This window comes from Petromyzon marinus, chromosome 17 (assembly GCF_048934315.1).
Source record: "Petromyzon marinus isolate PM22_M1 ecotype Great Lakes invasive population chromosome 17, UKy_Petmar_22M1.pri1.0, whole genome shotgun sequence".
In the NCBI taxonomy this organism is placed as follows: Eukaryota; Metazoa; Chordata; class Hyperoartia; order Petromyzontiformes; family Petromyzontidae; genus Petromyzon; species Petromyzon marinus.
In genome coordinates, this window is record NC_133683.1 from 19,748,288 (window position 1) to 19,765,457 (window position 17,170).

At 45.9% G+C, this 17,170-nt stretch overlaps 1 protein-coding gene across 3 annotated transcripts in view; it reads right to left on the reverse strand.

Moving 5' to 3' along the window:
- The window catches only part of LOC116943200 (serine/threonine-protein kinase D1-like), a 168,337-nt gene that overhangs the window by 85,424 nt on the left and 65,743 nt on the right, over nt 1-17,170 (reverse strand). For all 3 annotated transcript variants that reach the window (XM_076067712.1, XM_032955849.2, XM_076067711.1), the window contains exon 2: nt 12,448-12,586. In XM_076067712.1, coding sequence (XP_075923827.1) covers nt 12,448-12,586 — 139 coding nt within the window. The remainder of the gene's footprint in view (nt 1-12,447; nt 12,587-17,170) is intronic.

The following is a 17,170-nucleotide window of genomic DNA, read 5'->3' on the forward strand; positions in this document are numbered from 1 at the left end:
TGTGCAGCGGGGACAATCGGGTACGTGCTTGCTAATAAACACTTGCTCAAACAGACGGTGTAGGCTACACACATGACCTTAATCTTCGTGCAAATTATTAGCTTTCAAAACTCTCGTGAAAAAATTGAATCCAAGTGGGCGATGAAATCCGGTCACAGGAGCTTGCCTTCATTTGACCAATTAGGATGCCACTGGTGGAACATATCTCTCTACCTTCAAAGCATAACTTCATGGTTCAGCGCTGCACCTGCCTGACCCTACACAATAAATATGGCTCTTCTGTGCTTCTACCACCCGCACCAATTCGCGCGCTGTGGTCCCTACCCGCACGAGCGCGCCCTCCTGCCCGGGTACTCGCTGTTCCACCCACAGATCTACGCGACCGATCCCTCGCTCGCGCACACGCCGACAGCTCTGCACACCCCTCGCCCGTTGCCCACGCACCGTCACCCGCCAGCGCCTCCGCTCCCGTGAAAAACCCCGCCTCCGCCGCCGAGCAATTATCCACCGACCGACACGCGTCGAGAGTACGACCCAATGCAAGCCAAGCGCGGAGGACCTCTTCATGGGAAAATAATGGCCCCTAAAATAGCGGAGCCCCACGCGATGAGGGCTCTTTGCATCTTTCATTTTTTTTTAGACGAGTGTTTTGGATAGATCCGCTCTCCGAGAGGTTTCCGCGCATGTCGCAGGAACGTTCCGACCATCTGCGGTGCTACTTCATGCGGAGAAGCAGAGTGGGGGGGGGGGGGGGGGGGCGTGGGGGGCTACGGAGGTGGCGAGCTGTGGCGACGCCGGTGTGGAAAAGAGCTGGAACCGCAGCTCGAGAGTTGCTCTCTCATGCAGCTCCACAACAATGGAGAAACACAAGAGGCGGCGCAGAGAGATAGACGCAGGGCTTTCGGCCGTACGTATCATGCTCATCGGATTTCAATGCAAGGACAGCAGAAAACACACATCCTTCTTGAACAGGGGAGTTGATCTAAATTATAAAGGTGGCAAAGGTGCAGCCCTGAATGTGCTTGCTCATGCCACTGCTGGCAGAAGGGCCGTTGCAAGACGGATTTCTAGAAGCCTCTATAGTGTGTATTTGGCCTTCTCTCTCTCTCTACGACTGGTTTGCGTCGGCCTGCTCTACCACACGGGCACCATTTTGAAGTGGTGGGAGAACTCGCACTTTGCCCCACCACACACGAAGCAGCCAATCAACCAACAACTGTGGTGAACCTATTTATACGGCTGGGTGGACAGAGGCATGAGGGCGAGGTGAAGAAACTTGCTCCATCGTTTCAACTGCCACACGGATAGCTCCAATGGAACTGGCGACGCCTCTGGATTTTAAGTTCAGTACGCCAACCATGTCGCCATTGTGCCAGCGTCCCAGATCGAGGGTGCCGACTGTTGTCCAAGTATCCCCTGGTTATTCCAGAACTTGCAATCCGCGATTTTATCTTTCTGTGAATCGCATCTTGAACTCTACACAGCTGCATTGAGAGAGAGAGAATAAAACGCGTGATGAGATAAAGTGATGAGAGATATCGTGATGAGAGACTTTCATAATCATTTGTAATATTTCATATTTATTTACCAAAATTTTTCGTGATATTAGAATTTTCACGTAATTAATAGCTCATTTATGTATTCATTTGAGGTCATTCATTCAAAAGATAACATCACTATTCGCGAAATTTGCTATTCACGAGCATCTCCGGAACGCATCCCTCGTGAATAACGATGGAACACTCTGCACAACACAAAGAAGATGAAAGACGCCTCCGCGAGCTTCCCTGGCAAACGGGCGTGCAAGCCAATTAAGAAATGTCCTCGCGTTGCAAGCCGCGCACAGGCGAGAGTCGCGTCGAATTAAAATAACTTTTTTTTTCTGCTCACCAACATGAATGCCATTCATCACGGCCGAAAATCCCAGAATGCGTTCGCCGCAGCCACAGCACTAATTATGTCCCAGGCGCAATCCACCTGGAGGGAACAAACTCGGACGGACAGCCCCCAGTGCAACCCCTTTGCCATACGTCTAGGTGCAATAATTGTACCTGCGCAGCCTCCGGCTGTGATATATGCTTTGCCAATTGAAAATATGTATATATATAAATACAAAGGTGGGTACTTGTTTCGATGTAAAGCTTTCGTGACTGCAGGGATTCATATTCTTGGTTCTTTCGGTAAAGTTTTAAAAAAATTATCACTGGTGAGAATTTTATTGTTTCATTTGTATTATTTCCCTTCTACGTGACTTTACCTAAAGAACCAAGAATATGGGTACTTGTTATTTGACACATTCAGGCGGGGGGGGGGAACAAATGGGAACTTGCGTTATATTTTTATTTCACGGGGCTGTCTCGATCTGCTGCTGGATGAAGGCTCCCCGCCCATGCATTTTGTAGGTCATGGCAGTTGCTTGGCCAAATTTCACCACGCAGGTCAGTGGAGGTTGGTAAAGAGCTTAATAGCTCATCGGATTCCTCCAGTACAACTAAACATTTTGATGCTGAAGGCAGTGTGTGTCAAGGATTGCTTTGGACGTCACTTACCACTGTGATGTCAGCCTTCAAGTTTATTATAAGTTCAAGTTTATTTTCTTAACCAGGTGAGAGCCTTCAAGTTTATTATAAGTTCAAGTTTATTTTCTTAACCAGGTGAGAGCCTTGGCCAGGAATTAAATTCAGGTCATCGGGTTAAGATTGCAAGGCGCCAACCACTGTACCACAGCCCTCGAAATGATCATTATTTCCAAAGTCTCCTAATTTAATTCATTATTTTATTCTAAGTACATATGGCGGATTGTTGCAATACGGAGGTCACAATTTAATTCGAGGATCGATATTTTACTTTGTTTAGAATTGTGGTGAATTATAGAGCCTTTAGTAACTGCGGAGCTAAACAAGAACCAAACGTAATATAAATATATGTATGGCCTGAAAAAACACGTTTTTCTAACGCAATTCAATGCCTACATCACGAGTATAAAAATATATATATTTTGGGCGATTAATCAATTCATCGTTACGCCTCTAGGGGTATTTTGTGCAGTGCATATTTTATTTAACGCGTGACAAACTTGCAACGCACAACCCCCACAGCTCACGGAGAAGCCGCTGCACAATCACAGCGCTCATGGGTTCACGAGTGTCTGTGGCGATCGCCGGGAAAGCAACTGCCCGGCACTGTTTTCGAGGCGAATGAGAAACCGCACGGCACCTAAGTCGCTCGACAAAAGGTGAAGAGCAGCGACCAGTGAGAAGCCAGTGCGTTTATGTCAAATCAGAAATACGTGGACCCCTCTAATGGAACATCTGAGCCGGTTAGAAACATTCAGGCTGGCATGCCGACGATTCATCCGCGGTTTAAACAGGCTGGATTGTGTGAGGAGCTCACAAATCCTTGAATGATCTGGACACATTCCCATCAGTGAACTCCTCCTGCAGGAAAGGCTTCTCCGTGAGCTGTGGGGGAGGGGGGGGGGGTCCACTAGCCCCCACTCCCAGATATTTGACAAGCTTTGCGAAATTGTTTTCTGGAGCTCTGCCCCAAACAGCTCCAGCTGCACTTAAGCCTCACCGATATGCCTAAGCATAGCAATAATTAAAATGCGAACGAGCCATTTGAAGGATTAATTGGCACCGACATACATACTCGATATGAAAAACAATGCTATTCATTAAGGGATGGCTCTTAACAATTATTAGCAATTAAGAGGTATAACAATGCATTGATTCAGCGATTATTATGCTCACAATATATGCGTAGATGTGTGCGTAAGAATGTATTATTTTTAAATCCTTATGCCTTACATGCCGATCCCTAAATCATGTGGGATATGCCAGATCTCATTAGACCTCTGGAGCCAAGCAGGCAGCAGGTCTGAGCTAGAGCATCGTTTGTGAATGGTAAACCGCCATGCATCACATGTTGTTATGGGCTGCTGTTTTGGGGCTTCGTAGTGGGCAGCACAGAAAAATGTATTGTTGTACGGTACGTCTAACGTTTCCGTGCACGTGCTTTCTCCACCTTCACCAACCCACTGACCCACGTGGTCAAGTCTGGTTAAATATCTCCCCCGCGACCAGCACGCTATGAGGAGGGGCCCTCATCCAGCAGTGGAGAGGCAAAGGAGTGCAGATGTCCATTGCGCACAGTGTCACGGGTTTCAGATGACACCTGCAGAGAGTCTGGCGACTGCAACATTCACTACAGTCTGTAAAAAAAAAAATCAATTCGTGAATCAATTTGTGAACACGAATCGTTAAAATCAATTGAATGTCCAGGGGACGCGGTCAATTGTTACAGTTCTCCATGGCATGCTTGCGGCACGCTAGCGTTCAGAAAAAAAATCAGTATTTAACGTTTCATGCGAGCACCTCTCGGCTTTTAAACAAAAAGCCAATACCACGGCGCATTCATTTCCATGGTCACGATTTGTTTTTATTGACAACCCCAGACGGCCGTCTGGATTACTCCACAAATACCGAGCGTTAATTCATTTTTCCTTGCCTCTCCCTTACACCGGACACCGCTCTCGACACCACACAAATCTGCAGCACATCATTTACGGCAGCACCTTTTGCCGATCCCCGGGAGGTTTTCCCTGTGGACGAATATGAATTTACACTTGAGAACATGAAGTGAACACGCATATTTCAATAAATCGGCTCAAGCGGACCACTGTGCAATAGGACGATCAGATGCAAAGGACATATCCATTATTTTTTTTTACCAAATGAGTTGCAGCCGAATTTTTTTTATGTTTACCGCCCTTACGATGGCTTGGTGAAGCGCACGTTCCCACATCTACTTCAAACGTCTCTGACCAAAGCAATTATTAAGCTACAACATTGTCAGGATCTACAGGAAGGAAAAGAACATGAAAACAAAAACCACACAAATCTCATCCGCGCACAAAACGAAGGATAAAATGCGTTCAGCTGATGAGCGAGTGGCTCGCAACTGGAAGATCGCGAGGTTCAATTCCTCTGGTTGGGGGTTGACTCTTCCTATCAGCCTTCTGGGGCAAATAAAGTGTACCACTTTGTGGGCAGGTCTACATGTTTTTTTTTCCCCCGGAGAGACCCTCTCCCTTGCCATAGGAATGTGGAATTTCGACCGCTGGCTCAGGGCTACACACAGGAGATGAGCACCACCAGAATGTTCATTTGAGCAAGAAATCACTTTGGCCATCCTACTTAATATTATTCTTGTAACAATTCCTCTCCCCAGTAATTTTATGAATTGCCAAGATTTGGAGACATGCAGATATTTAAGAATACATTATTCGTGTGTCATTTTTCTACATCTTACAGTATTCGTGTAGAAATGTTCATTCCATTAGCGTGACTATTTCAGTAAAATATAATTTAACGAATCAAACGCAGGTCGGTGGGTTCATAGCGTGGTGTGCAATCCACTGCCACACCGCTTTATGTCGTTAAACCGATTACGTACACCAGCTACATGGATGGGAGTGGTGGCAGTGTTTGAGCACATTGCACTATCAATCCAGCATCCAGAGATAACGGTGGTAAAATGTTAACTACCTCGCCTGGTATACAGGAGGTCGTAGGTTCGATCCCAACCTTGATGCCTGTATATTTGGAGTTTGCATGTCTCTCTCCCACGTGGATATTCGTCCGGGTCCTCCGGTTTTTCATCCACATTCAGAAACGTGCGTTTAGATAATTTGGCTACAATAAACTTCCACACAATGATAGGTCACTTCGTTGAGTTATCATTTGTGGCCAGGTCACCTTTGAAAAATAGCTATATAACTCTGTGGGCCTTACCTGGTAAAATAAATAATAAACTGTTATAATACTTGAACTTAGATCAATTCCCAGCCGACTAACATCATTGGCATGTGATATCAGAGCTGTATCTGTCCTCCACTCATTTCACCAACCCAAACGGACCAGCGTGGTGAAGCATGGTAAAAACCCACGACTGAAAAGTCATGGGGAATCCATTATTCATTAGTGGCTTGATAGTTAAACATTTCTTTATATATACACACACTTCACATACAAATTGAAAAACATTGACATTGACGCACATGGCTTTATGCATAATTCATTGAGAATAATCCATTGATATTGAGGAAGTGATGTATCGTTACACACCTGCTTCACACAACGCTGTATTACCTGTGCAAGCATTGAATGGTAATTACGATAATCAACTCATTCGCTAAAATGGGCAAAAAATAGGAGTATAAATACAGTGAGGGAAAAAAGTATTTGATCCCCTCCTGATTTTGTACGTTTACCCACTGTCAAAGAAATCATCAGTCTATAATTGTAATGGTAGGTTTATTTGAACAGTGAGAGACAGAATAACAACAAAAAATCCAGAAAAACGCATGTCAAAAATGTTATAAATTGATTTGCATTTTAATGAGGGAAATAAGTATTTGACCCCTCTGCAAAACATGACTTAGTACTTGGTGGCAAAACCCTTGTTGACAATCACAGAGGTTAGACGTTTCTTGTAGTTGGCCACCAGGTTTGCACACATCTCAGGAGGGATTTTGTCCGACTCCTCTTTGCAGATCTTCTCCAGGTCATTAAGGTTTCGAGGCTGACGTTTGGCAACTCGAACCTTCAGCTCCCTCCACAGATTTTCTATGGGATTAAGGTCTGGAGGCTGGCTAGGCCACTCCAGGACCTAAATGTGCTTCTTCTTGAGCCACTCCTTTGTTGCCTTGGCCGTGTGTTTTCGGTCATTGTCATGCTGGAATACCGATCCACGACCCCTTTTCAATGCCCTGCCTGAGGGAAGGAGGTTCTCACCCAAGATTTGACGGTACATGGCCCCTTCCATCGTCCCTTTGATGCGGTGAAGTTGTCCTGTCCCCTTAGCAGAAAAACACCCCCAAAGCATAATGTTTCCACCTCCATGTTTGACGGTGGGGATGGTGTTCTTGGGGTCATAGGCAGCATTCCTCCTCCTCCAAACACGGCGAGTTGAGTTGATGTCAAAGAGCTCCATTTTGGTCTCAGCTGACCACAAAACTTTCACCCAGTTGTCCTCTGAAGCATTCAGATATTCATTGGCATGTATATGTGCTTTCTTGAGCAGGGGGACCTTGCAGGCGCTGCAGGATTTCAGTGCTTCACGGCGTAGTGTGTTACCAATTGTTTTCTTGGTGACTATGGTCCCAGCTGCCTTGAGATCATTGACAAGATCCTCCCGTGTAGTTCTGGGCTAATTCCTCACCGTTCTCATGATCATTGCAACTCCACGAGGTGAGATCTTGCATGGAGCCCCAGGCCGAGGGAGAGTGACAGTTCTTTTGTGTTTCTTCCATTTGCGAATAATCCCACCAACTGTTGTCACCTTCTCACCAAGCTGCTTGGCAATGGTTTTGTATCCCATTCCAGCCTTGTGTAGGTCTACAATCGTGTCGCTGACATCCTTGGAGAGCTCTTTGGACTTGACCATGGTGGAAAGTTTGGAATCTGATTGATTGATTCTGTGGACAGGTACCTTTCATACAGGTACCAAGCTGAGATTAGGGGCACTTGCTTTAAGAGTGTGCTCCTAATCTCAGCTTGTTACCTGTATAAAAGACACCTGGGAGCCAGAAATTTCTGATTGAGAGGGGGTCAAATACTTATTTCCCTCATTAAAATGCAAATCAATTTATAACATTTTTGACATGCGTTTTTCTGGATTTTTTTGTTGTGATTTTGTATCTCAATGTTCAAATAAACCTACCATTAAAATGATAGACTGATCATTTCTTTGTCAGTGGGCAAACGTACAAAATCAGGAGGGGATCAAATACTTTTTTCCCCTCACTGTATTACATTGTGCTGCATCGGATGAACACACCAGACACTGCTTCGCCCCAGTGTGCAACTGCTGGATTGAAGTCTGGCTCATCTCTCCTTTCCCATTCTCTGATCATGTTTTTTCCAACATTATGGCCAATGTACAGACGATTTTAAGTAAACAAATTAGATACAAAATGTACATAAACGCCGCCTCCCTACAATTAATCACCGGATGAGCTTAACTCGTACGTAAACGAACACATCAGTCAAACATATTTCATTCATACTCTTTTAGTTCTTTCAGCAAAGTCACGTAGGTAGAAACAATAATATATCACGACGTTTCGATCGCCACACAAGCAACCGTCTTCAGGTGCAGTAGCATGCGCCCATATATTTTTTTGGCGTTAATCTTCGTTCAAATTTCTTTTCATATTAAGCTTTCTCCCTCTCTGCCAACTTGTCAAGTCACCCACTGCTCGTGGGCATCGTGAATAATCATTAGTGGGGGGGGAGGGGCAATGGAGGGAGAGGCACGTAATTTAAAATTGTGCCACAACGTTAATCTAGAATAAACACTCACAGAATCCCTACAAAAAAAAACGGGAATGGTGGCGAGGTTTCCTTGGCAAGCTGGTGGGCAGACGATAAGATTAATGCTAACGTTGGTGAAACATTTTTATTAAAAAAGTCTCAAAATAATGTGTTTTTTTACGTCAATCTGCTTTAACCTACGCCGTTTTTAGCACGGCATTCGTTGCCAAACTGGACGGACGCAACTGGATTATTCTCACTTTGTACGAGGAACAGTAAAAATGTGTGCATTTCTTCAAAGATAAAATCTACAAATCTGCAAAACAAAACATATGGAGATTCTTTACACACAGATTATGTTCAAAACTGATTTTTTTTTGGCAACATATTCTGTATATTTAATGACATTCATTTAAATGGTAATAAGAGCTGGACTGCGTTTTGTACTATTTTTTTGAATGGATTTCTCACGTAAAGAGCTCTAGCCTGAATGCATGTTTTAAATCTCAATGTGGCTCATTTTCATCTCGTGCTGTCGCTACAGTACAGTACACACACCTGCTACATTTAGCACGAGGCACTCCTAGCTCTTTATACAAGGTAATCACTCTAGAACTTCTTGGCGCACTGTGGCATGAACCAGGCGATGCAAGTTCGATTCCTGGCCAAGGCCAACATCGATGGCGAGTAACACCCGAATCGGTCCTGAATGACCACCTTCACTAACCGCACTCACTGACCAATGTGGTGAAGTATGGTCAAATCAACTTCTTTGATTGGCACATGAATCGGGGAGGCCTTCATCCAGCACTGGGCCGATAAAGGGACTTTTGCACCATGCTCCTGTTGCCTTTATCAGCAAGTATGGGGCGCCGTGGTGGCGAGCTGTTAATTACCTTGCCTGGTATACAGGAGGCCATGGGTTCGATGTGAACCCTGATGCCTGTGTATATTATGAGTTTGCATGTTCTCTCCGTGGTTGCATGGATTTTTCTCCGTGTCCTCCGGTTTTTTAATCCACATTTATAAATATCAGTTTAGAGTATTTGGCTACAATAAATGTGCACATGCCTAGCCACTTCGTAGCGCTATTAATGATCTGTGGCCAGGTCGCTTTTGAAAAAAAACACTAAATAGCTCAATGGACAAACGGCTGTAAATTCCTATTACGGTTCATAAATTACAGTCCACATCTACACTGCAGAGATGTAGTCGCAAAAAGCCAACGTTTTCTCCCGATGAAACTTGCACATTGCAGTTGCAAAGCTAGGCACAGCGAGCATCGATTTTAAAATCGGCCCACCACAAACAGACGGCGGCAATTGATTCGCCCTTTAGACATGCCACACGTGTGTTTACACAGTTCTGTAACTGTTGATCTACATTGGGGAATACTGTAGTGTTGACGGAGCTGACCCTTCTCTGCATCACAGACGCTCACACACACTCCTAAATAACGGATGAGACCAGGGTATACAATGTGTGCGAGTGCAGTGCGGGAACAGGTTATCGTCTTCAACATCAGCCATGATCAATCCACTGCTGGATGAAGGCCTCCCCAAGTCTTCAACATCCGCCACACCTAGGACCTGCACACGAGCTAATGTTATCTATATCCTTGATGAATGCACTCTGGGACGAATTCCATTCCTTGGCTATCAACTCCATCACCATTCTTGGCCATCGGCCACCATCATTATTTCTAGCGATGCATCCTGGCCAAGCCCACTTATTTTTACTAACAGGTTTAATTGTGTTTTAGCCTACGTGTGTTTCCTCTAATCCGTGTGTTCCTCCTTCTTTCTGCCACTCAAATGGCAAACACAAACTGTATTGCATTATTTAAACACATGAGAGCCTCACTGAATCTCAAGACACGATTATTTTAGGAGGATTCTAACTTTGGATTTTGGCCAATTCCTCTGGAATAATTTTGCACGTGGCAGGCCATCCATATTGGCCAGATAAAATCCACCCAAGAGCAACACAAGACCAAACACAGGGGTCGGTCTGTGGTCAAGAGCACTTTACAGTACGAGCCAGTATACTAGAGTAAGAAATGTTTTATTCACTTTGTCAACCCACTGTTGGATGAATGCCTTCCCTATTCATGCTGTATTGTTCATGGGGCTTGTTTAATCATACTTCACCACCCTGGTCAGTGTGTGTTGGTGAAGGGGTGGTGGCGCAGTGTTAACTACCTTGCTTGGTATACAGGAGATAATGGGTTCGATCCAGACCCCGACTCCTGTATATTTGGAGTTTGTATGTTTTTTTCCCCCGTGGTCGCGTGGATTTTTCTCCGGGTCCTCCAGTTTTCCCCTGCACATTTTGTAAATATGCGTTTTAGGTATTTGGCCGCCATGCATTTCTACACGATTAGCCATTTTGTTGAGTATCATCTGTGGCGAGGTCGCTTCTGAGAAGAGCAATATAGCTCAGTGGGTCTTTACCTTGTTGTGGCTTGGCTCTCCAACGCACCGGTGTGCTGTACTAGTGACGAATTGGGATGTTCTGTTTACGTGACAACCCTTACTATTTGGCTGTGTCGGGTGGTGGCGGGGTTTAAGGATACATTTATATATTTACGGGATCTAACCCCAAAAAACCTCTATTATGGGCTTTACCTTGTATGATGAAAATAATGGTTTGGTTTTAAGCAGGGCTCAGGACTCATTCAGATATCATCACTCGACGCTGATGTTACCCATTGGCAGGAATCAAACTCAAGTCTTTAGTTTCAGAGGGCAATGAGCTAATCACTGCAAAAAACATTCCCCCAGAGCAAGAACATCCCGAACAGAATGTGATTAGATGTTCCTAAATCGTGAACACTGCTCAAATTCAAGACTGCTTACAGAAGGATCCACGGCAAACATACACTAGGGGTCGGCATTCTCTGGCCTCACCTTGGGTGGGAAAATCATGAAGGTCGGCCCTGGGTGCGGAAAATAACACCAGAGGGTTCTACACCATGCCATAGTGATGTAGAGGCATGGCCAGGTATGTATGTAAAGTGCTCGCTAACAGCACTTACCCCAACAGCCTGCTAAGGTTATATGGGGGATCTTCATCTTTGTGTGTATGTATGTTGAATTTCTTTTCGCGCCATTCATATGCCAACCGTGCCAAACACAATGAGAACAAAGGATGTGTTTTCGTTCCTTGGGTTGATTGAATAAGAGTGCAACCCAAGGAAAGTAATCAATTATGGATACAAATGCAATGAAGATGACTGGAGGCATGATATATTCCATTTTAACTGACCGTGAGAGGTCAAAACGGTCATTGTCATTTTGAAATATAGGGAACATTTTTTAAGAGGGTTTAATGGCACAGGGGGAGGGGGGGGGGGGGCATTTGCTTGCTTGCACCAGGTCCCAGTGTAATTGGCACCCTGGACTTGCAATACAGAGGTCCGCCGGTTTGATCGGCAGCAGTTGAATCAAATGGGCAAGTTTATAAAATCTATAATAGAAGTTGTTCGGGTTAGATCGCGTAAATATATAAATGTGTCGTTGAAACCCGCCACCACCCGACATAGCCAACCAGTCAGGGTTGTCACGTAAACAGAACGTGGCCAATTCGTCACTAGCACAGTACGCAGGTGTGTGCTGGAGAGCCAAGTTGATTAAATGTTCCTTTCCTCTGTCCACCCACAGCAGTGTAAACGAGGACATCGTAGCTAAACGATGGGCAGGTCGCGTGCGGATGGGTAAAGTGTGGGTGCTCCCACTTCTTCCAGTGCGCCTGGCCAGTGTGGAAGAGTAGACCTAAATACCCTCTCGGAAGGGGTTCTGCAGAGCTCCTGCTCATGGAGGCCTTTGCACCAGCAACAAATCCCAGGGCTCTGCCTGTACTCTTTCTACCAGGGGGAGCTGCCGCCATCATCATCATCATCACGATACATGAACAGATAGCCCGCACGCGTCAACTGCACATTTCCTCATTTGTCTCCACTTTCCTCTGTCTTGTGCCAATATCCTCAAGTCGGTGCCACATCTTTCTGGCAGCAATCTCTTGTGATGTCGTCAAGCCATCCTCACTGCCATGCCCGGCTACTATACCCACTGGGCATGGCAGTGCAGGAGAAACATCCCCTACGAGTGATCCCAGCCCGTGCTCTCACCAGACAGGACCACCTCCACCAGGTCTCCATCCCGAATGTCGTCCGCAGACGTGAGCAGCTGCAGGATGTTGTGGGCACTCAGGTCGTGCCGGAAGAGGAGGATCTTGTCAAACATCCCGTAGAAGCCGCACTCGGGGAACTGGAAGACACGATCCACAGCGGCACACAGCGGCGGTCACGTGGACTGCAAAGCATTCGAAACGCCGCGTTGTTTACAATGCTGATTTTCTGTAAAGGCATTGGTGAACAGGAATGGTGGAGAACAACTCACACCCACCCAACCTCACAGCTCAATGAAAAAGGAAATGTTGCCCCCATTCAGGGTCACGGTTTCAAGACAGCGGCATCGTGTCGGATGGCAGGTGGGATAATGTGGGACAGCATCGGTAGCTGCCGAGTAGGAGCGGACTTCATTATTTTTTTTTACCAGGTAAGGCCCACTGAGCTATATAGCTCTTTTTGCAGAATCGACCTAGCCAGAACTGATAGGTAAACAAAGTGGCTTATCACATGGACATTTAGATGCAGCTGAATACTCGAGATGCACACCGTTTCTAAACGTGGAGAGAAAACCGGAGGACCCAATTGAAAAATCCACGCGACCACGTGGAGAACATGGAACCTCTGAATATCTCGCCGCCGTGGTGCCCCAATTCCCCACTGGCCCGTGGAGCCCAGGCACTGAGCGATGAAGGAGAGAAATTGGACAGATGTCCCCATTTCATTGCTTACGCCAAGGTCCATTCCCACCACACCCCACGGGGCCAATTCAAGAATACAATTGTTTAACAATGTGGTCAATGGTAGCGGTGGCTGTAGTGGGTGGTGTTAAAACTGGGTTAAATATACAGTTTGTTCTCCGATAATGCGAGAGTTGCTTTCCTGAAGAACACCACGTTATGGAAAAATCGCGTTATAATAAATAAAAAAATATATAGGGTAAGGCACAGTCCGCGATAAACACGTGAGATACATATGCAGGACTGAACAAAGACTGAGGCACGTGGGTCGCATCGAGAAGCATCCAGCAGCATCCCACCTTGTGCGATGCTACTCAACCGTTTATTCCTACTCGCGCCACGCAGTTCCTCTCACGAGACTCGCGTTATATACCCAATTCGCAGCCACGTTATATGAAAATGTGTTCCCTAATACGTTCATTGCGTTCTATATACAATTCAGGTGATGAAAACATGCGTTATAGGAGAATGGACTGTACCAGCCCCTTGTCAAACCACTGCTAGATGAAGGGTCTCCCCCGTGCAGACTTCGTCGTCATTTGACCACGGATCGCCATGCCGGTCGTGCTGCCGGTTTAGTGCGAGTGGACGAGAAGCTAAGAGATCGCCTGCCCACTGATCATGGGGATTGAACTCGGGACAACGGGATCACAGTGCAGTCAGCTTAATCACTGCACCGCCGACGCACCCTGCTAAACCCATGACGTGCTAAACACATACGAATCGCACAAAAAAACAACACATCGATGCTCATACGGGGATGTTTGATGCATGTATTGCGAGCCTAAGAATCGAACGTTCATGAACGAACCAATGCATTGGTTAACACGTCAGGGCAACAGCTATGTGGGCGCATGATACCGAACTGCTCTACTGAATCTAAAGTTGCTACTCTTTTACTTTTCATACTACACACACGTCTCGTGTGCTATACTGTACACCATTTGGCACACGACGGGCATGTCATCCATCACACCTTCAGAAAATGTTATGAATTGTCATTATCTAAGCTTGCGATATTAAGCTTTTAAAAAAAATTCTTGTTTGTACTGGTGGCCTCCTTAGTATCTTCCTTCTCATTTATTACATTCGGATGAATTTACATGAGCTTAAGGAACATTAGCATATCGGTTATATATAGCAAATGATCAATACTAACATTCACACATATTGGCATTGTGATTGCAAAAATCAATATTTAAATTGACGTGCATTGAAAATACAAAGAATCCACTCCGCTTTTTATTTTGCAACGGATTTCCAGAACCTCTCTTTATTCCTTTTATGCTGTGAAATTCATGTTTTGGAAATTGCAACACTTATTATTTATCCACACCGTTTGGTTTATTCTTCCCCAGACACAACTGGAAACGGATTAAATAACTGTTAACACGAGAGAACATTTAAACAACAACAAAAAACCCGTGTGGTTTGGCGAATCCACATTAAAAACCCTCCAAACACAACACCGATTCCACACGGGGTCCCATAGGAAACAATTAAAGGGCACTTTCCAGACCTTCCACGCGTAGGAAAAATGATGGGTCGGGTCTCTTGCACATGATCCCACAGAGGGTGGGGGTTCCTTTGGCTTCCGCAGAATCACAAACTCACGGGTTCGCCCATCCCTGCAGCACTGTACTGTGTCCTGTTTTGTATGGGACCATCCTCTTGGGGTAAATGGTAATAGTAATAATAATGTTTGTACATTTTTCCATTCCAAGACGACTCAATAAAGAAAACGCACGCTTAAGTATAAGCATGTCAACAAATGAACACGTGATGAAACTTATTTTCCTAATACCTTGAAACATATGTATGGTGAACTTATTTCGCACCGTACGTAGCCAACTGCGCTAATCAGAGTAAAATCGAAGTGCAACAAATTGCCGTTTATCCATGAAGATGTCAGTGAGTCTTAAGATGTTTATCCATGAAGGTGTCACTGAGTCTCAAGATGTTTTCTGGAGAGTCCTGTCTGCATTGAGGCAGAGGGAAAACGTCACCAGTAGTTGGGTGGAACTTTCTCTCAATTCCCTCTCGCTGCTGGAACTCTTCAATAATGGTTGCCCTTCATTTGCCTAGGAATAACGATGACCTACATTTACCTAGGAAAGCCTCACCTTAATTCTCAAAGCTCTCTTCAGCGCAAACTGACCCATGCATACACAATCCAGCTTCTGGGTGATTGGATCATGAGCTGTTACAGGCTGTAGAGTTATGCGGTGAACAACAAAATAAATGATTGCACACTATGTTTATACTTGGACGTCTATTCCCCCATCTTGACAAACTCGGACTAAACAGGGTGGTGAAGCATGGTCAAATAATCGTCAAGATCCACACGGTGTGGGGAAGGCCCTCATCCAACAGTGGAATGACAAAGTTAAAGCAACGACAACACAACATTCCAGCTATTCTCACTCTCCCGATGGATAAAGGGCTTCCCCACGCCACCTCGTCCATGGGGTATTGCTTGACCATCCTTCATCGAGCTGGTGGGGTTGGTGAAGGTGGTGGGCAGGTAGAGAGCGGGACCAGTTGCACGTGTCTATGTTGAACTTCTGTCGCACCCTACGAAGCCGACCGCGCTAATTGGAGATGCCCGGGGGAAGGACGACAAACTAAACGGTTCCGACATCACTCGCCGCCGACGTCAGCCGTGGCTGGGAATCGAAAACCCGGTCCCCGGATTCCAGAGCACGGCACACACACAACCCGCCGTACCGCCAACTCCACATCCTGCCCGAGGACACGTACATACCGATTTTCGCACCTTACGATTAGCACGGTCGGCTACGTACGGCGCGAAAGAAGTCCAACATACATATGTACTACATTCCTCGGCCCACGGACATGACACAAAGCCGAGACCGAGTTGTTGCGCAAGAGGCTGGGCGGGCACTTGGCGAGGGAAATTGGCGAGGGAAATTGCCGGAGGGGGGGTGGGGGTGGTCAGGCAGGGCGGGGGGCGAAGGAACAACAAATGGAAGTGTGGCCACCTGGGAGGACAGGGCAGCAGGAAGCTCGAGAGCAGAGCTCCGCTCACGGGAAGTGGCGATGGCTTGTACACTGTCCCCATGCTCAAACTCGCTGCCGTGCAGTAGCAGCAGAGGAAACAGCAGCAAGTCGACGTCGCAGCAGAGCACCGGCAAAACAGGATGCGAGACCGTTCCCATTTGATTTCGCCAGTCCTCGATGCTACCACATTTCTCAGGGGTGGGCTGCTCGGGGTTTATGTAACCTTAAAAAAGCACACACACAATTTACCACAGGAATTGGCACTGCCAACCCCATTAGCCATGATCATGTCCAGGTTAACGACATCCCATATCTCCTCTACCCACACCTGAAGACATTCAACAGTCAAGGCTATACGGGGGGATCTTTTTAATTTGCATGGTGATGACTTGGGGAGGCCTTCATCCAGCACTGCATTGACCATCTGCTGCATCAGACTCTTTGAATCAAATTTACAATAGCCTTGATAATAAGCAGTACTGTGCCTGTCTTTTTCTTGACCTGTCCAAAGCTTTTGATACAGTTGACCACAACACCCTGCTTAGTAAACTAAGTTGCCTCGGTTTTTCTGAGAACACAGTACAATGGTTAAAAAATTACCTCTTTTCTCGCACCCAAACTGTATTCACAGATGGTTGGAGGTCAAACAGTGTTAAGATAACAAAAGGGGTTCCACAGGGTTCCATCCTCGGCCCACTCTTGTTCTCTCTTTATGTCAATGACTTGGGCACTGAACTGGATCATTCCAGGGTAAATCGTTTTGCAGATGACACGATACTGATTACTGCTGGCCGCTCTCCGGATGACGTGATTGCTAAACTCCAGGGTGATTTCAACAAACTGCAACATCAGCTAGTTTCTCTTAAACTAGTCCTGAATACCTCCAAAACCAAGGTGCTATGCTTCTCTCCGGAACTAAAGCAGGAAGTTATTTTTCCCCAATTACATTCCTTGAATAATTA